General features: G+C 38.2%; 1 protein-coding gene across 2 annotated transcripts in view; it reads left to right on the forward strand.

Moving 5' to 3' along the window:
• The window catches only part of PCSK5 (proprotein convertase subtilisin/kexin type 5), a 253347-nt gene that overhangs the window by 59758 nt on the left and 172463 nt on the right, over positions 1-21126 (forward strand). For both annotated transcript variants that reach the window (XM_030469899.1, XM_030469898.1), the window contains exons 4-5: positions 18003-18146; positions 20442-20518. In XM_030469899.1, the coding sequence (XP_030325759.1) occupies positions 18003-18146; positions 20442-20518 (221 nt within the window). The remainder of the gene's footprint in view (positions 1-18002; positions 18147-20441; positions 20519-21126) is intronic.

A 21126-nucleotide genomic window follows, 5' to 3' on the forward strand; every position in this document is an offset into this window, starting at 1 on the left:
TGTGGGGAGTTGGCTTAACTTATGCCTCTCCTCCAACTCCAAGTGTGAGTGGAAGAGCAGAGAGAAGGAGTTTACGTCCCTGGCCTGGCCCTTAGTGAGGTCAGCTAAGGTGAGTGGGGCTGTGGAAGGGAACAGCAGGGACAAAGGAAGGAGTGACAGGCGCCTGATGGAGCGGGCTGGAGAGAGGTGGAGGAAGGAAGAGAGTTCACACTGGATCTGAGCGCAAGCCTGAATACAAGGGAGAGAGAAATCTGGACAGAATTTCACCTGCCACATGCTAACACCACAGCAAATGAATGTGTCACCCTTCTTTATGACCTCCTAAAAATTTATTTGCAATCCACTCATGCCAGGCATTGGCAGCTAAGGAAAAAGCTCACTCTCTTTTTGTTGCCCTCACAAGAATTGTCCTCTCTCTTTCCGTCTGTGCAATAGAAGCCAAATCATTGTTCTTTCTGAGGTGACATGCCAAGCTTATAAGTGTTTTGCATATATTGTAACTTGGTTTGTTGTTTCATACACTTTTATATTTGTGGTTTTTATTGCATAAGAAGATTGAGCTTTTGGTGTTTTAGAAAGTTAAGACGATCTGTCACTTTAGTGCAAGTGCTGCTAGAAAGAATCAAACCAGTCGTCAAGACATTACCTTGGTAATGTGTATTGAGGAAACACCTCTTGTTTTCTGTGGACAAGGTAGAGCTAGTAACATAAGGTTAGGTAATACACAATTTGACCTAAATTCATTTCCTGTGGAAAGACAACATACTTTAAGTAATGAAAAACCTGTAGAAGTAGAATTACCCTTATCTACTGAAAAGAGATTACTGGTGCAACTAGTTTAGCAAGATTAGCAAATAGTTTAAAGGCAGAATGACCAGATGGGCTACTTGATCTATTCCTCTGGGACATTCTGTTCTGACTTCCAGATAAGCAGCCCTGGAAGTGCCCAGAAAACACAAAATGGAAGCCAGCACTGTTCAGGGGTTGCGCCAGCATTTTCACTGAAACGAGAAGCAGCAATACTGAAATCATTTCCATACTTGTTTGGGGAGATATTTTCCTGAGTGTCAAACATTTGGTGATAAATCATACAGCAATAGCACACATTCCTCTGCATATTTACTGCAGTGATTTTATCTTCAGAGGGAGAGTGCCTTTCATTTTATCTTTCAAGAATTTGTTTAAGATGGATATTTTTTTTTCTAGGCAACAACTGAGTCACATAAACTGCAGGTACTTTTCTTTATAACGTTGTTTGTGAAATATCTTTTGTGTTTAATATTATGTTTTCTGAACCGCTTTTTTTCTGACTAGTTTCTGCAATTAGTAAGGAAATGGTAGTGCTACAAAATCTTTGCTGAGGGATCAATAAATCATATGGAATATAAATGGATATAAAATTTCTGACAATAACAACTGTAAAGTGTGCCATACTGGGGCATCATTTGGTGTCTTTTGGTTTTTATCTCTCACAGCACTTCAGCACAAAAAACATTAATCTGGTAGTACACTTTTTCTCTTTTCAAAGGAGAAGGAATTTGCCCATCATAACTTTCTAAAAGCAGTTTTTCAAGAGCAACTGCTTAGTTAGCTACCCACTTTTCATATTTTCTTAAATCAAAATAATATCAAATATCAAAACAATTTCTTTTGTTGGGCAATACTGCGTACTCTATTAATGTTACTGGAAACAGGAAGAGGTAATTTAATTGTAAAAAATGCTTTGCTTCAAACACTCATTTTATGTATTTTCTTGCTATTGTTTGCATAATAAAAGTGCACATAGATACTTTAGGAAAAGGATTGCTAAATATTCTATTTATTTAACTAGTATGTTAAAGGTTGGGGTTTGTTTGTTTTTTTTTTTTTCCACGTAAAGAACACTGTACAAACAGCAAGAACCCCAAAATGACCAGAAGTGCATAGCCACAGTACAGAAGAATCAATTCTGAAGCTTGCCTGTCTTGTGGTCTGATGACTGAAGAATGAACTGGTGTGACATGTTCAGTTTGCCCTATTAGAAGCAGACTCATAACCTATGAGACATATAAACTTATGACACAAACTGTACCTGCATGACTGCCCAGTCAGAGAGCAAAAATGGCCTGCTTCCGTAAGGCAATTTCCTATCCATTCTGTACAGAGGAGGGCTGGACCTGTGTAGTGCCCTTTGCTAAGGGGAAATTGGAGAACCAGTGTTTAGCTCTAGGATGTTAGGTCTCGTACCAGTCTTTAAATATCTGCCCCTCTTTACTGAAGACAGATGCCATATGACATAGGATACCATTAGAATGAGGACATCAAAACTCCAGCTTTCCGTATTCATTCATCTGTGCTTTAACATGACTTCCTGTATATCACATGAGCAAATATTGTGACTAAAATTGCAAGCATGCAGAGGATCTTAGTTCTTGCTGACCCTGTTTTGGCCTTAATTCATGCTCCTTTTTCAACCATGTTTAAACAAAAAACCCATCCAAAAATAACAAACAAACAAAACAAAAGACTTCAATAACACACGTTCTGCGCCACTTCATTAGGTGCAAGTCATCCTTGGCATTGCTTGTAGCTACTCCTAATGGCATGAAATCTCAGCTGTGAGTTACATTTGCTGCTAAAGCCCTGTGAAGAGGATTTTCTTCTAGCCAAATAAACAGCAGAGACTAAGAGCACCTCAAAATCTATCAGCGCCATTTTGGAGAGAAATCCAGCAAGTATTTGCACATCTGCATGACTTTTAAATACTGTTTTGGTGAAAATTAACCTTATTTAGGTAATCATATTTAACTTAGTCATTGAATACAGGAGAGCCTGTCAGCGTGAGACCCCAAGTCTCCACAAAGAGAGATAGTAGGGCTTTCGGAAGATACGCCAATTGTAAGGTGTGGAGCAATACAGGCAACATCTGTGCTTGCTCTTTTGCTGTGGAGGTGCAAAAACTTAAACACTGCCTGTTTCAAAAGAAACTAATTTCCAGCAAACATCAGAAATGCATGGTGATCAGAGGTAGGAAGTGTGTGGGAGGGAAGAGCCCTCAGACAGCTGCAGGAGGTGCAACTGTGAATCTTTTGTCTTACCCCTTCTATTGCATTAGAATCCACTAATCCATGAGTAGCATGCCATTTAAGCATATCATTTCCCTGGCTTTATCTATTTTTATATGAATTCCTAACAGCACAAAGCAAGTTATTTTCAGTTTTGAAAACAATTCAAAACTGTATTAAGCACAAGTAGTATAAGCACAGAAGCCTAAGGCAGATATAAATATATGTCAGAGACTAAACATGAAGTGTTTAGTAGGGTTTTCCTCTTCTGTGTCTTTCAGATAAGACAGTTTATTAGTAAACAGTAAACTACTGCCTGAGAGATAGTATTTTTATGAATATCAACTCCTGGTTACAAGATTACATTTGGGAGCCAGAAATCCTGTTTAGAAAAAAAAAAGGACAAGTTAAGCAAAGAAAAAATGTTTCTGAAGTTTCAAAGAGGTTAAATAACTTCTCCTTTGTTCCACTTCCATGCACTCTTCCCCAGCCAGGTTTAATGTTGAATCAGGAGGATACTTTTCTTCCTTTTAAGTCTCCTGGTCTGGCTTCAAGTAGGCTGCAGTGCAAGTTTTCAGATGCCATGTTTGAATGGGCTTTATATGATCCCAGCTGCAGCAACTCTGAAATCCATAAATCCTTGATTAACTAATTCCCCAGCTATGTGAATTGAAATGTGGATAGAGGAATTAATACACCCTGCTTAGGAAGTGTTACAACCCTTACATCTTGGTTACATTACAGAAAACATGATTCTGGAAAAAAAATGCCTTAATTCTTCTAGCCCACTGAATTCATGTCTCAAGACTTCCTCAGAGCCTTCATCTAGTGATGAAGTTTCTCAAGACACCAAACACAATCTGGAAGCTCTGTGTATAGTATCTTTGCCCCTAGCTTCTCAGTCCTGTCGCCATCCCTTTCATCATCTCTTATGACTACCTGAACAGCAGAGACAGAAATAAAAAAAGGGAGACGAAGCAGGATTAAATTTTCTGACAACACTGGGAAGTTAGATTGGTTCAGCTTTCTTGAGGATCTTGACACTCAATTTATATTGTCTACTTTCTTAGTTTTGATTTCATTATTACCTGTATTTACTACTCTCACATGGTTTTCTTTTTTAAAAGAGCTTCCTGCAGTTTTCATTTCATCCCACTTCAGAACTACTGGAGAAGAACTACTACCTAAAAGAATAAAAGTATTGTAAAAGTGAAAGCAATCTCCTATTTTACGTCCATCCTTTGAAAAAGCCCATACATGCCATAACATCAACACATTTTTTGCTTAATGGAGAAGTTGCATGATACTGACCAGTGAGAAAGAACAAAAATCCGAAGGGTTCCTGTCTTCAAGCACATTCACATTGGGCATGCAGTTTGCTTTCACTATGTCTGACTGCTGCTCCTTCTCCAGTACTCAAAAGTTCCAAATATTGACCACACTGTGTGAAGCAGCTTTGATCTTGTTTGGGACTTCGAACATGCTGATAGCCTGACACCATGTTATACATTCTATAAACTATTACCACTAAAACATTATTGAGGGCTAATTCAGTAGATACTCTCAATGAATGAATCTACAAGGGTGGCCAAAACCACTTTGTAAGCTTGGTTTGTTACTTTGCCAAGCCCTAGAAAAGGTCTTACATTGTCTCAACATTTGAAAGACTCACATACAAGATTTATCCCACAATCTAATAGGAAAAGTAAAAACCTAAGGCTGAGCCATGGATCTCTTTTTGCCGCTTAACAGGTAGAAGTTGTATGCATGAGTGTGACTGTGAATGAAACAGAAGTTATGACCCATGTTGCCTCCAGGCAGGCACTGAGAAGCAGAGATCTCCTGATGCAGCTATATTGAATGGGCAAGGACAGGAACAATTTACATGTCTGTATATATGTATAGATATAGATTTTAACTCATCACCATTTTTCTTCTAGGCAGTTGGGAAGAGAGGTGCTACTAGGAATTTGATTCAAATAGGAAAGTTCAAATTAAAAGTAAACCATGAAATGACGGCATGACCAGGTTTTCCCCGATTTCTTGTCTATGTAGCAATCCTGTGATTATAGTCATGCTTCATCAAGTTGTTAATGTGATTTGTATGTTGCTTTTGGGAAGAGGCAAGGAGAAAAATACAGAGCAATGAAATAAAGTATTTATTGTGAATTTAAAAGTTCTAACCTAGATTCTTGTTTCACACATTTGTATTCATGTTAAATCCTGGCAGCCATAAGTCACAGGATAAGAGAAGGTGGCTGAATAGGGGAGGAAAAAAGCTGGTTTGGAGGTTCAGAAGAAAAAAAGATAAATCTTCGTCATTAAAGTGGCTACTTGCAATGGTACTGTTAATGAGATACTGTGCAATGAGGTACACAGTCACATGATCAGGTCTTACACGCCTCCCTGAAATTAGGTATCCACCTGAACGTTTTGCAGATCAAGGACAGATTTGAGCGTATTCTTAAACTTCAGTGTGTACTTAAAAGTTTTGTTGATTTTTTCAGTGTCCTCAAACCAACAATAATTGGCTGCTAACTGACCCAAACTTTTTTTTTAAATAAGCCTGTTATTACAGTGTGATTACTTCTTAGTTGGTTTTGTGGGTTTTTTTATGTCAAGATAAATCAATACAGGAATTGATTAGGGTGTCTGTAATAAGACTCTGAAATGGATCTTCAGTTTAATCAATACAAAAGCCTTATTTATTTTATGCAACACCAAGGTTATAAAAACAAACCCAACTTTCTTCTTGCTTTTCTTAGAAACCTTTTTTCCTTGAAAGATCTTTATCTTTCATTCAAATAGCAGAGCAACCACATAAACTCGTATTATTCTGTTTTAAAACAATCCATACCTATGCACAGAGATGCTTATCAACTAAAATTTCTAGATTTTGTTCCCAAAGAAATAAAAATTTCTTTTTTCAAGAATTTTTGTCACCTACCGTTAAATGTAATGGTCAAAGGGAAATAAAACTCAAGACATCACTACATTTGAATGTTCCATGTCAACTCCCTTTTGACATTATTGCTTTGCCTATTTAATTGAGTTTTATTCATAGTAATCAATGTTTCTGTGCCTATTTAGAGTGGAGTTATTTGGGATATGCTTATATTTGAGGCAGCGCCTAACTGCAGACACCAAAACTCCCTCTCAAAGTATTTGAAAGCAGTTAAATGGCAGAGGAAAGTTTTGTTTTCCCAGATTGTACTTTTTACAGAGACTTCTGTGGAGCTCTTGACACAGAGCTGCTTTAGTTTTATGGAAGCCAGCCTCAGGATCTGAACTCCTTTGGTTGATTTCTTTCACAGATAACAGCAGAGGATTCTATGATCATTTCATCTGACCAACAATCAGTACAATCTGCAATCGCAAGCCCAGAATTTGTAATTAAACTGCAGTAGGTGTTCAGTAAGACATTAGATAAAAGATGGTATTTGTAAAAGAGTCACATCTATAAGAGCATTGTCTTAATGATTAACTATTAAAAATCTTACATCTTGTAATTGCATGTTTATCTTGCTCTATACTTACCTTGTTAGGCCATTCTCTACTAGATTAAGAAATGTCCCCCTTTCAAAAGTATCATGTCTATTGAGTTACTTGCATGCTGCAATCAAGTTATGTCTTCACCCTCTTTTATAGAAAATAAATTCTTTGAGCTTGTTAAGAATCACTGTAAACTGGGTTTCCAGCACTCGGTTCAGAAAACAAGCAGCAGGTTGTTACTGCTCGTTTTTCAAAAGCATCATTTTTGAAACATTAGTACTAGGCACATGCACATATCATTCCAGGAACAGTATCATTACTGTCATTAAAAAATGTGTGTTAACCTACTTTCCTTGCTATCCCTGTGCTTAACTGTCACAGAATAATACCTGCTTCATAGAGCATCTTCTTGAAATTATAGGTGACTGTCTACCTTACTTAAATCCTTTTCACCATTACTGTGTTTCTGGCCACTTTCTCTCATTTTATGCCTTGTACTCTCAGTCCTACATGCATAATGTTATGTATAGTTTTATGTAAAATTATACTACAAACACACCTCTTAAATGGGTTCACCTTCATAAGTAATCCGGATCACTCTGGCTCTATTGGCATCACTACTTCCCACTCCACTAATTTCTGGAACTACAGGGAGGCTTTGTAGGCTCTTAGGATTGGAGACTTAATAATTGCACGTGCTTAGTAATGTTTCCTTAAACAAAATGAGTATAACTGTATCTGTTCAGCCATCATAATGGCTCCAGAGTACAAATCGACATGTCAAATCCTCTGTTAGCTTCCTCATGAATGGCTATGTTATTAAGTGCTTACAGATTCATACTATGTCTCTAATGGATCCAAAGATCTCATTACAGTTTTTAAGCAAATAATCTCACTTTGTAACTGCCTCATGCATGTCCATGGTAGAACATAGCACTCGGGAAAAGGTTTACTGGAGGTACGGTATATTTCCCAGAGAATTCCCCCTTTTTTGCTTGGAAGACCCTTTTCAGCTTTGCATTTTTGCATGCCTTCATGTTATAGTAGTATTTTCAGCTAAACAACAGAGCCAGTAGGAGAAACACAACAAACTGGGAAAGGATCCATTTACAGCTGAGATTTGAAAATTGAGAAAGCTAAGAGTCAGAAGGCCAAGTGACAGGAACGATGGAAGAAATGGATAGAGGTGGTAGGAATGATAAGGAAGAATGCAGACTGCAGAGAAGACAAACAATAGGGAGTATTTTGTAGCTCTAGAACCAGGAAAAGCAGAGGAATTGTTAACAATCACAAAACTAAGAACTCTTACATTTAGTTTATTTCTGATTGTGTATAGGTTTCCCTTTTGAGAATACTCTGATCATGGCTTTCTTTAGTACTTTCTCTTGATGTGTCATCTGCTGATTTCCTGGTTCTTTTTAAAGATACCTGCAAATGCTGAGGCAGTTGACATTAATGAGTTATCATTTCAAAGTTGAGACTGCCTTATGTGCAGACTACATAAGCCTGACAGTCGTGAATGTGATCTTCCTAGTCCCAGTTAGACAAATTACATTTTTGAGTCTTCAATGTGCATAAAAGGTGCTTATACTGAGTTTGTATATTCTGTCTACAGGAATACATTGCTCTAGATTCAGTTCAAAATTATGTTCTCAGATCAGTTCCGCATATTCAGTCATTTTATTTGCAACTGGGGGAAGTTCCTGCATATTACTGCTGAAGTCAACACAATCTAGTTGTCATTAATGATAAATTTGGGGTTTAGTTTAGCAGCAGCTCGCCAAGTCCCTTAAAGTCTTGTTACTAGAAAGCTCCATAGACATTGCTCTCTATAAAGTTCTCCATATAAAACAGTGTTTGCAAATATATTGGACTTCTCCAGAACCTTTCTGCAGTATCTGTATTTTCTGGGATATCTTGAATCCTGACCCTCTGCTGAAATTTTCTATAAGACCATTTGCAGTTTTTACATTTGTTGCCTATTTTGCATAGTCTTCCATGCATAGCTGTGACAGAGGTCTCTGGACTAACCTTCTTCAGCATTGCAGAAGGACTTTAACAGCTGAGAACAACTTTAATCTGCTGAGTCAAATTTCCTGAGGTGGTAACAAGAGTAACTGTGATACTTTGCCTTATGCAAAACTTCTGGTTTTTAATTGAATAACCTTTCCTTTTCCTCCTAGTCTTCCCTAGATTTCTTTGGGCTAGTTCTCTCATTTCTGCCAGATGATCTCATCTGCAAAATATAACTAGCCATTCTGTCTAGTGGTTTGGCTTTATCTTCCCAGGTTTCTCTTATAATACACAGTGGGCCTTGCATTCATCAACCGTAGCACGTTCAAATGGTGAAAAGCCTATTGGTGCCTAGGGCACTTACTTCCCTATAGACAAACTAAAATAGAAGCCATTCATCTTAGTCTGATCCTGTACTGTTAATGAATTTTCACAGCATGCATTTCAGTGTTAGATTAAACATTTCTGTAAGGCTGTCTAGGGAGGGTATGGAGTGATTTTTATACTTCTGTCTCAAAAGAATAGTTTCATGAGCTTAAAGTTTGTCCTCTGGCAAGTTATAATCTCCTCTGACATACCAACCAAGCAAATAATGGGACCAAGGGTACAATAACCTGGAGGCTTTTTATGGTTCTTAGGGAAAAAGCTTCTAGGTATCAAGTAGCATAGATGTTTACTGCTGAAGTAAAGGCACTATGAAACAGTTTCAGCCTCAGGAACTAAACATGCCTACAAGAAAACAGGGAGAAACTCCTTCTCCAATACTAATAATGGAACGTAAGGCTGTAATCATATTCTGACCTACATGTGCCCTGTTTTCCCACCTGCTTTTGTTCCTTGAGGAAAAGTAGGCACGTGTATCTTTCCTTCAACCTCCTGTATAAGTCTTTTGTCTCACATCCCTCCCTTTCATTGTCCCTCTCTCCTTCCTTTTCCCCCCAGGACATCCCACCATTAACACCAGATGTCACCAGGCTGTTGCCTCATGGATCAGAGGGACCAGACCACAACATAAAATAGGGGAAAAAAGGACTGCAGCAGTGCAACAGTCCTTAAAATTTGGGCACAAGCACTCAAAGCAAACAGATCTTCATCTGTTTCCTCATAAGTCATCTCATTCCTACAAGTTCATAACATTCTTGGAAAAAAGAAGTTTCATGGTCCATCCAGAATCAAGTCCCCATGCGCGCCCAGCATTCCTGTAACAGTATATCCTTCTTAAACTTCTCTTTTCTCTTTAAAATGAAAAGAGATGGGAAGGGGAAGGAAGTCAGTTTGTGTAAGCCCGAGGCTCCTCCCACTCTCATCAGTCTCTGTGAGGGTTAATGATTAATTGAAGCCATCTGCTCAGGGCTTTTCTCCTTGTAGTTAGTTTGATACTGTCACATATGTTCACACAAACTCTAAATAAAACCACCTTCCTTTCCCATGCTCCTTAATGACTTGAGATAGAAGTAATGGTGTTTGACTTGAGAACAGCTTAAAATGTAACAGTCTGTCTGTAGTAGTGTAGAAAGAATCCTTAGAAACTTACAAACACTATTTTAAAGCAAGACTTACCATCTCTCTGTTTAATTGTTATCTTAGAAATAATGAAAACATCAAGTCTTAGCTTGAGAGAGAGAGAGGGAGAAACTTGGGTCTTACTGGATAACTGCAGCTCCAGGAACGATGCTTAAAAAAAGGCAACTTGCGACTTTCTGTAAAACTGCCCTAGTTTTCTTTCTTTTTTGGGACTTAGAGGAGGTCAAATAAAAATATGTAGCAAAGGCCACAAGAAATGGTAGAATGGAAAGAATTGTCTCTCTGAGGAATTATTCATCCTTTGTGAACACTGGATCCCCAGGGTTGATGGTGTACAGCTGAGGCCAGGGAGCAGCTGTTCTTTTCACGTATTCTCTCTAATTAATAAAAGAATTGCCATACTTCCCCCCACCCCCCACCCCAAACAGGACTTCAAACAGGTAAAAATGCATTAACTTTTGATCTACTTGCTGGCCTTTTCTTGCTAAGTAGGCTATTTATATAGTAGTGGTAGTATCAGTAGTAAATCATGATACAGTCATTTTGAGAGAATACTGCCACATGTAGAGATATATTTCCATGCATGCTTTTTTTCTTCCCGCATTTCTTAGCAGTAGCCACAGACTGTGGAAATTATTTCTTTTCTCCCGTTTCTGTCCTTTATTGACTCTCCAAGATGTTCTGCATCAGGTTCTTAGATTTCTCGCAAGACTTCCCAGGGAGAAATCTGTCCATACATTGACACATACCTCTCAACATGTGAGCACTGATTCAAGGATATACAAGATGCACCAGGTCTGTAATATGCCATTTGTATGGATGATTTTTGCATTCAGGGTAAAATGCACACATTCTAGATGCCTTTATTCACAATTTCTTTATCTTCTCCTTCTTCTCCCTCTTTTTATAAGTAAGCATCATTGTCGTCTTCTTCATTCTGTATGTGTATGTATTTTTGCTTTTTGGAATGATGTGGTGAACCTTTGTAATTTTTGCGAATGCAGCTTTTCATATTTGTGTCTTAGTGAAGGTGTCAGAACATGCACAATTGACCATAAGGCATTTTTAGCTACATTTCTCTCGTTGCCTTGAAAGAGTCTCTCATGTTGCTGCCACATGGCAAGGAAACAGGACTGGAGGCAGACATCCTAATGGAGCCACAGGTCACGTCCCATGTAGAAAGAAGAGATGATAGTAGGAACAGATTATTTCTGTGCCTCTGCAGGCGCCAGAACTTGCAGCCGGGAGAGAAACTTTGCTGTCTGCAGACCTAGAAGGGGGGAAGTTTGCCACTCCTAAAAAGGCTGCACTGTGGTCAGCTTATGGAACATACATATACAGGGCTTCTCTGAATTAACTCATGTTTAAGCCAGCACACAGGTTACAGAAAAACAACCAGTGTAGGTTTAAAAAAGTGCCAGTGATGGAGAAGCGATGGAATTGTCCTGAATACAAATTTAACGTATTATGAATTATTCTATTTTTGGAAAGAAAAGCAATGTTATCATAGCCAAAGAATAAGATTTATGAGCTTCTTATTTTTCACTGAAAACCTCCATATATGTAGTCTTGTAAATTATTCTTGTCTCACTATAGTCATCAGATACTCTTATGAATACAAGAAACTCTTTTATATTGATTTCCTGTTCTCCTTCGTTGCTTAAACAGACATAAAATAAAGTATTTCTGTGATTGTTCTTACTGGCCTTTAAATGTATTTTTGCTTGTTAACTTAAAAGAATCAGTAAAGCTTAAGAACCAAATTCATCTCTGAAGTAAATAGCAAGTTTTACAAGCAATAAATTGGTATTAAATATTTAATATGGTACACTCTTGAAATATTTCTCTTGATACAGACACAGATAAAAAAGCAGCAATTCAGTAAAACATGACTCCAGAAGTTGGATAGAATTTAATGCAAAAAAAATCTTGTATTTGAGATGAATCAGACTTTAGAGTACCTGCCTGCTCCTGCTAGAGCTTAAAAATATTGTGTGCAGCAATAATCAGAAATTATTTAAAGATGAAACTCGGAAGAAAATAATTTCCTATGCAGTTAACAATTGCTGTACAGTAAATATCGGGTTATGTCTGATGCAAGTACACCTTCTTCTACATATTCTTCTAAAAATCTTTCTTTCACTTTTATTGTGATGAAAGAATAAGAAATGTGACAAATACTTTTAAAAAGAAACATCATTTTAATAGTCTTCTTAGGAAATGTAATTTTCAAAGCATGTTGTCATGATTTCTATTACATTACACGAGCCATCTTAATAAGGACTCTCCCTTGCCAACTTTCCTGATTACCTCCCTGCTTACTTCTTTCATTCTGCTTTAAAATTGGATCACATCAAGAGCATAAAGAAAAGAGATTATTTCTCTTTTTTGCAGGAAAAGAGAGAACAATTGACAAGTTTTAACTTAGAACACTGCGCAAAACTGTACTTCAGAAAGCTGAATGTAGCATCAGGATGTCTTCTTTACTGAAGTTAAAAGCTGATAAACTTTATTACCTGTGCAGTTGCCTGGACCAGCTAAGAGTGCCAAATAGCCCACATTACATTCCTGTCACAGAGCAAGTAGATGGTCTCTTTTTTTCTGATAGCACCACAAAATGCCAGGATCCATTCTTTTAGCCCTGTGTGTCCCCTTCTTCCTGCTTGTGTTGATCAAGGTCAATGCATAAGCCCTTGACTCTCCTTCCTCTACATGTGATGTTACGAAACTTCTGTCCGCTCCATGCTCGCAGATTAGTAGCTGACAAAACCTCTGATCGGAGGAGTGTGACTGCAGCCTGCTTGTTTCTGTTTGTGCCAAAGACTGTATCCTTACTACTATAATAACACCAGGAGGACTTTCGTCTTGTTGTTGTTATTGTTGTTCAACTGCTGCTGCTGCTGTTTCTTCTTCTTCTCCTCCATACAAAGAGTGTATCATCTTTTCTAATCTCTGCCTGGGAACTAGTGTTTCAGAGCTTTCCTGGGATCGAAAGCATATGCACTGTTCTACTAAATGAGATCCAAGGCCTGCCAGCTCACAATTGGTCTTCAAAATTGTGTCATTCTGATTATTATGTTGTGTTTCTCTATATCCCCTTAGATACTGACAAGATCTTGTCAAAGAACTTTTTGTAACTAAAAAACTACAGGAAACCAATGCAAGGTACCTCATGAAGACTTACAGGGGGCACAGTATTCTGTTTCTGAGAGACTGCATGTCACGGGGTTAGAAACTTCTGTTTCTACTCTGGTTTTATAGACTTAACAGGCATTGCAAAAGACAGAACAGAATTTTGTAGTCATTGTTCTTTTGATTTGATTTCAATCTCTGGAATTCCAAAAGATTTTGACCATTGATTTGATTCTTGATTTCTCAGTTTAACTGTTCAATTTTATTACTGATCCCTAACTGGATACACCAAGCCTCCAACCACAAAAATCAGTGCAGCAGACAAGAAACATTAAGATAATGATAATGGTCATAAGTTAGTTTTTAGAGACAATTTCACAAAGTAGCTAAGAGAATCTAGATCCATGTCTAACACTGAAAGCATCATGCAAGCATCAAAACAGAAGACCTTTCTAATGCTATGTCTGCTTGTTAGTTGCAGAAAGGCAGGCTTCCAAATTTTCTGTCCATAGATGTCTAAGTGATTCTTTTGTGTTCTTATGCTCAGAAGTGTTAAGTATGAGAAAAGTTCAATATCTGAAATGTTTCTTACTATAGCCCTCTTGCTTCCTGCGTGTACCTCAAGAGTCTCTCAACCTTGCGGATGGTTTCTATTAAATAGTAATGGTGGTATCATTAACATTTTCCCATTAAACAGTCCAAAGAAAAGCATCATCTTTTGAATGCCTTTTAAAAATCTCAGTAAAATTACTCTATGTAACTGGGCGAGAGGTTGTTTATTCCTTTTGATGGTATCCTCCAGGCAATAGATGAAAACAATGTATTTTGAAATAGTGCTGGCTTACTGCAGTTATCTATTCATGATATCAATAAACGAAATATCTGAATTACTTCATCTGCTTAGAGAGGGGGGAAATTCAGAAGACTAACCCATTTTATACTATTCCCTCTAAAATTCAAAAAACAACAGTCCAAAGATTGACAAATCTAGGAAAAACTTGCAAGCACACAGTTTTAGTATGTTATCATGACAGAGTTTGTTTTTATTCAAAAAATAGAGAATGGGAAACATAGATGGAAAATGAGGTATAAAAATCGGTACTTACCCATTGATATAAAATTCAATCACTAAGGATTACATAATTGTTATTATCATGATAGGTGTTCTACTGCTTTTTATTTGGGTGACACTGTAAATTGAAACAGTGTTTCCAAATTAATTAGGAAGACAGCCCTCTGCTAAGAATCTTACAATGTAATTTGGATAGGTGGTAAAAAAGCAGCATGTGGTTAAAGAAGATTTATAGAATGGAACGCAGCAGTGGCAAATTCCTTACAAGAAATGTTTCTGAAGGAAAGAGGAATTTAAAGGGTGTCCACACAGCCGCTTGGTCACTCTTTCCCTGTGGGGATGGGGGAGAGAATCAGAAGGGTAAAAGTGAGGAAACTCAGGAGTTGACATAAAGACAGTTTAATAGGGAAAGCAAAACTGTGCACGCAAACAAAACAAACCATGCAGTTCATTCACCACTTCCCATGGTCAGGCAGGTGTTCAGCCATCTCCAGGAAAGCAGGGCTGCATCAAGTATAACAGTTACTTGGGAAGACAAACACCATCACTCCAAATGTCCTCCCCTTTCTCCTTCTCCCAGCTTTATACGCTGAGCATGATGCGATATGGTGTGGGATATCCCTCTGGTCAGTTGAGGTCAGCTGTCCTGGCTGTGTCCCCTCCCAACTCCTCCTGTACCCCCAGCATCCTCACTGGAAGTGGCATGAGGAGCAGAAAAGGCCTGTGTAAGCACTGCTCAGCAATAACTAAAACATCCCTGTCTTACCAACACTGCAGCACAAATGCAAAACATAGTCCACAGCAGCTACTTTGAAGAAAGTTAACTCTTATCCCAGCTGAACTCTTATTTCAGCACAGGGAGACAGGAAAGAGTGCAAGTGAATCAAAGTAATAGATGGCACCTTAGATGCTGTTCAGTGTGGAACAGCATATTTGCACCGTGTTATATAGTATTTAAAGAGTTCTGAGATTTGAAGTGTTCCTGACAAAAAACAATTTAGACTGCTTTGATACTGATAAATCTGGAGAAAATCAGACAATAATCTGGAGGAAGGTATAGTTTGTGGTTCAAGTATGGGAATCTGAGATAAGGTGTTGAACCAAAGAAAATTGGAATGTAAGTGATAAAAGACAGTACTGGAAAAGAAGAACAAGGCTAGGAGCAGGGAGAGAAGAGTGTAGATAAAGAATTGTGGGGGGTAAGAAGAGTAAGAAGGAGAGGTGAAAAGAAATAAAGATGCTATTTTTAATAGGACTTGAGAGTATGTTCTATATTGTAACCATAAAAACCAAACCCTTCAACTGCTGTTGAACTACTCCCAGTTGGATGCTTCTTTGCTGCCTTTGCATTTTGTATCCATATGTTATGTATCTGTGTTCCAAAGTTATAAGTAGGCATGGAGTTATGCCTGCTTTACTCCTGGAATTTCTTTTATGCAGAAAGATTTTGTTTAGACTAGCTTTCTGCTCAGTCTTGGAACAGAGCAAGATAATTTGAGTATCAATTTAACGTGGCACGTCTCGTGAAAGAATCATCAGAATGTAAGCGCTAAAGCAAGGAATATCTCTTGTGTTTGTCTACATGCATGTAGCAAAGCAGCTGATGAATTAGCCCCCTTCAGCCACCACCACAAAAGCAGAAGTTCAGGTAAGGTGAGAATGACTGACTGTGCCAAGATCATTAAAGGAAAAAGCAGTGGTCTTCTGGTGGAGGGCCAAAGAGCTTGCAGGGGAATGGGATTAAAAACCCATATGCTTGCTCAGCCTGAGTGGTTTGACTAGCATGGCAGCAGAAAAATGAGCTCATCCCCTAGGAAGACAGGCAGCAAAGCAGCCATAGGGTCATTTGGCATTTCAGAGAAGGGGATAAAAGGGCAGTATAACGGACAAGTAAATGTGACTGGAAGTTAGAGCAAGGAGTCCTGATTGCCCATTGCAGCTTTCCAGGCTGGGAGGCTGATACTTTCACCTTTTTGCCTCCTTGTCTTCACATCAGCAAAATGTGAATGATATTAATAGCTTTTGCAGGTAGCTTCTGATGCTTAATTCAGTAACACTTCTGAAAAGTGCAAAGTCACCTGGAAACATTACACACTTTTTAACTCCCTTGTTTGTACATTAGAAAGCCTCATGCGTACAACCATTACATTCAGCATCCAGATGGCAATTTTAGACTGTAATTAATTTTATAAAGCCGGCAGTGTGAGCATTTCCATCAATAAACAGAACAAAAGCATTAAGCCTGCCCTATACGTACCTTGGAACTGGTCCCTGAAGTCCTTCAAACTCCTTTGTGTGCAGATGGATAGACAAGAGAGAGACAGACAGATATTTGCAGCCAGAAGGGAAAGACCATGAAAGAGACTTTGTATTATGTACATATACGTATAGTGCCTAATAATAAAATCTTGCTTTAGTAATAGCAAATGACCACTCTTAAAGCCTCTGGTTTGTGTTTGACAGTGTAGGGCTGTAAACTGGAGAAAAAGGAGGAAAAATATGATTTAATAGTAATCTGATGTCAGTTTGCACCCAGTATGCCTGACAGTTCTTCAGTGTGCTCACATTCAGGAGGAGAGGGATGGACTAAGTGAAGTCAGTACGTTCCCATGAGTTTCTTCATACTCCTTACAAATTGTGGAGTGCCAAAACATGAGGCTGAAGTGGGGACATGAGACAGTGGGACAAGGAGTGAGGTGGAGCATGCTTGTGTGGCCAGTGTTGCTATGATACAAGTTTCTTCTTTAATTTATTTTTCTCCCTCCCGCCCTTTGCTGTTCCCCTTCCCTGCACACCCTACTTTTTATGTTTTTGCCTGTTGCTCTATCTGACCCTAGAGGAGCTGGAAGAAAGCAGTGCCAATGAGGGGCTCGTTGAACTCACTTCGCAGGGGAGGGCTCTGTGTGTGGGTTAGAGAGTCACTAATGGGGCATACAAATACCCGAGGGTCATGTCTCATTGCAATGGCAAGCCAAATTTCTTCACGTGAGCTGAGTGCATTCATGTCAAGGAAGAGGCTTTCAGTTTTAATACGCCCTAAACTTTCTTTCTCCACCACACTGGACTTGGTTGCTCTGAAACTGTACCCCAAGCTGCTCTCAGTCTAGCTATTAAAATTCATCAGACATCCTAAGCTGCAAGTTTTCAAGGGTGTTGTTTTGGTTACAGGTTCATCTCCTGCTGATACTGCACAAAACCTGCCAAAAGCCTTCTTTTGTAGATAGAAATGAATCTGGATTAGTTTCCAGACATTCTGTCAAGAAGTTCTACAGCACATAAGCTCCAAAAAGCAAGGGGTTTTTTTTATGACCATTTCTGTACAGACAGTTGTCTACTTTTGTCCACATATGGTTTGTTTTTCTGAAAAATTTCAAATAATTCAAAGGTACATTTCAAATGAGGATGCTTAGCAGCCAGAAACAGTTACTTCATTTTACACATGGCTTCTAGTGGTTCAGTATGGCTGGATGCTTCACTTTTTGATTGTTTAGCATGAAGAGTAATCAGAATGAAAAATAAGCAGAACTAGCAATTTTTGTTCAATTTGGCATTTAAATTACTTTCTGTCTAAATAAAGGTGTTGATCTTATATAGTTGCTGTTCAAATCAATATGCTCATGTGCTGATTTAAATAGTAATGTTAATAAAAGTAGGATAGTATCTCAACCCCACAGTGTTCACTAATCTGCAACATCCAACATCTTTATCTCCTCTTCTCTCCCCAGCACTGCAGCGATAACACCCACCATTGCCAATCAGATATGAATATAGTAGGTGCTTGGAAGCGAGGTTACACTGGAAAGAACGTTGTGGTCACCATCCTGGATGACGGCATCGAAAGAAACCACCCAGACTTGATGCAGAATTACGTGAGTGTCCACGGGAGTTCAGATTTTCTGCTTTATTATTACCTCAAATAAATTTATTGCTCCTGGAAAGATGGAAGGAGGGAATGAGGGAGGGAGTAATTGAGGGAGGAAAAATGGAGGGGAAAAAGGGAGAAGGGAAGGAGGAAGAATCTTGTGGGGGTTTCCACAAATGTTAACACCAATGGGAGGAAGGACGAAAACTTTTGGTAACCTGTATTGTTTTGGCTAAGACTGTGTTCCATCTGAACATACTTAATACCTGAATGCCTCTTGTAGCTGAATTTCTGAAGGACAGGAACCAATCATCAGATGCTTTTTCGCTTTTCTGTAATTATTTTACTTAATATCCTTGCACTCTAGGAACTTAGAAATGGAATACACTGCATTTCAATTAATGCATGCAGCTGAAGTCCATTTTTGGCCAGCAAAGCTAGTAAAACAGTAACGTTTCTCAAAGGCTGTAATTTTAGGCATATCCTTCCATGTATTTATTTTTAAAGCTATTTATCATACTGCTAGAAATCGTATTAAAGGAAAAGAACATTACTTGCTATGATTCACTCAGTTAAAAACAAGTGTAGAATATTTTGGGATCTTCCTAGTAAATATCTTTCTTAACTCCAGTGAGTCCCCTCACAATTTGTAATAAAGCGGTCCTTTGTTTTCTGTGTCCTATGTCTCACGTCGCTCAGGAGATTTCTGTTTGCTTGTGGTTCATCACATTTAAATGATTGGTTTAATATACCTTGGAGGGTTATATAACTTGAGGAGAAGCTCCTTCTCTAGTGGGTGACTTCTTGTGTTAGTGTCAGAGTTTGAAGCTGTTTGGAGCATCAGGGATGCACTTTTCTGGAGTGATTAGTCCTGTGCTTTTGGGAGTAAGGCATTACCTGAAAGAACGTGACCTTGAGTACCTTCTAATTTCTCTGGAATAAAGTGTGCAAGGTGAACATTCACTTGAGGTAAGAAAATAAACAAATATGTATGGATTGAGCCAGGCTGTAGAAGATGACCAATTCAAGGCAAGGATTACCTTCACTCCCATTACACAGATCTTATAAAAGAGCCCTGAACACAGTGAGCATATCACCTTGATAGAGCATTGCAGAATGAAGGTGACAAAAATATCTTTAACAACCCATCAAAAGCTACAATAGTGTCCACAGTTTAAAGCCACTTATTCTAAATTAGCCGTACTTACATCCGTATCCTTCCCCATGCTGCATGTGGAACTCAGCTTTGAAATACATGAAGACTGCACAAACACAAGTGACAGGCAATTGCCCTATTTGTCTATGTAAGCTTGATCCTAATGCATGCCACATCTTTCATTTCAATCTCTTAAGTAATTTAAACAAACCAAATATAATTTTACCTTCTCAGTGAATGAGCCAGATTGTATCATATATCACCTCATCCTAGTACTGTCCTTCCACTGAATTTAAAGCAGCTATTTATTCCCTTACCACCTCCTCTCTCCTTTTCCTCACGCCAACAAGGAATTCCCCCAAAGCAATGCACATTAGTTGTTTGATGACAAATGCCTTCTATATGTCAGATTATTGCTGGTGTGGCTGCAAACGGGAATATTTGAGGTGGATGTGGTAACTGGTTTTGAACAAAGAAGAGATTAAAAAGATCTGCTTGCCGTGTCAACACACCACATGCTACCGCATCGATTAATGGGAGCCATGCAAACCAGCAGCTATTTACTCTGTGAACTATTTTCAGCTGTAAGAATTCTGGTAAATGTAAAATATGGAACAAAAATAAGGAGATAACTTGCAAATATTTGAAACAGTTGCACTCCCAGGGAAATGGGATTGCAGTTTATATTGCATGTCAAGTTGTATTTTTACAATAATATTCTTAAGAAAAATATATTATTCCTTGAAAGTATTAGATATTTCAGTCATCATTGTGTAGATAATTTCTTGAATCTTGAAACATTTAGCAAAATCCCAATTTTGAGAATGAACTCTCTTAACTTCCAGAAGTTTCTTAGAAGAATTATAATCTTCTAGTTAAATGAAACACCACTTGTTATCTCCTTTCTGACACTGGAACTATGCTTTTTCAGAACATTTGTTATCCTTCTCTCTTTTCCAAAAATAAAACATGTAAATCCCATAATTATTAAATATATAATCCTTTCCTAAAACATACAATCATTATGAAACCATAGGAATGTTAGTTAACCTAATTACCCTCTTGTAGGAACCTGCTGAAGAATGTATAGGCCATATGAGTCAATGACTAATAAGAAACTGGTTTTCTTTCTCCTGTTGGCTATAGGATTCTCAGGCCAGTTTTGATGTCAATGGAAATGATTTTGACCCTATGCCTCGATATGATGCCAGCAACGAGAACAAGTAAGGCACTGTGACATTCATGACATTTTCAGTATCTACTTCATCAGGTAGAAAGCACCAGTTCTTCTATGAAAGTGTAGGAAACTTGATTCCTTACCAAAACACTGTGATTTGCGTTTAACCTTTGTGAAATATTTATGCCTCTTCCATGCACACTGCATGACACTTACTCATTGAAAGCATTTGGAGCCATCTGAAAACACCTAAAAATCAATTGGAGAGTTCTTGTGAAATGAATTGATTTTTAATCCAATTGGGATGCAGAATATAAGGGGTAACTCTTAGTTTTCTCAGATATCATATCACTGAGGGATTGGGAGGCGGTTATGTGTGACAACTGTCTTAGCTTCTGACCCTCTTGAACTTTATAGACTTAGTGTGTCAAAAAAATATACAAGTTAATGAAGATCTGTTTTCTTTAATAATGTATTTTAAAGTGATGGATTTTATATGTGGAGGTTTAATAGAAAATTTATAAACCCAGAAGTGGCAGTTCTGCTAGGTTGTAATATCTGTCACATGACTAGTTGGATATATCTCCATGAATGCCATATTTCTCCTTCAGAGCTCTGCTTCCTGGTATTTAGCATTCCAGCTTTGTTCTTTGG

Source organism: Strigops habroptila, chromosome Z (assembly GCF_004027225.2).
Source record: "Strigops habroptila isolate Jane chromosome Z, bStrHab1.2.pri, whole genome shotgun sequence".
NCBI lineage: Eukaryota > Metazoa > Chordata > Aves > Psittaciformes > Psittacidae > Strigops > Strigops habroptila.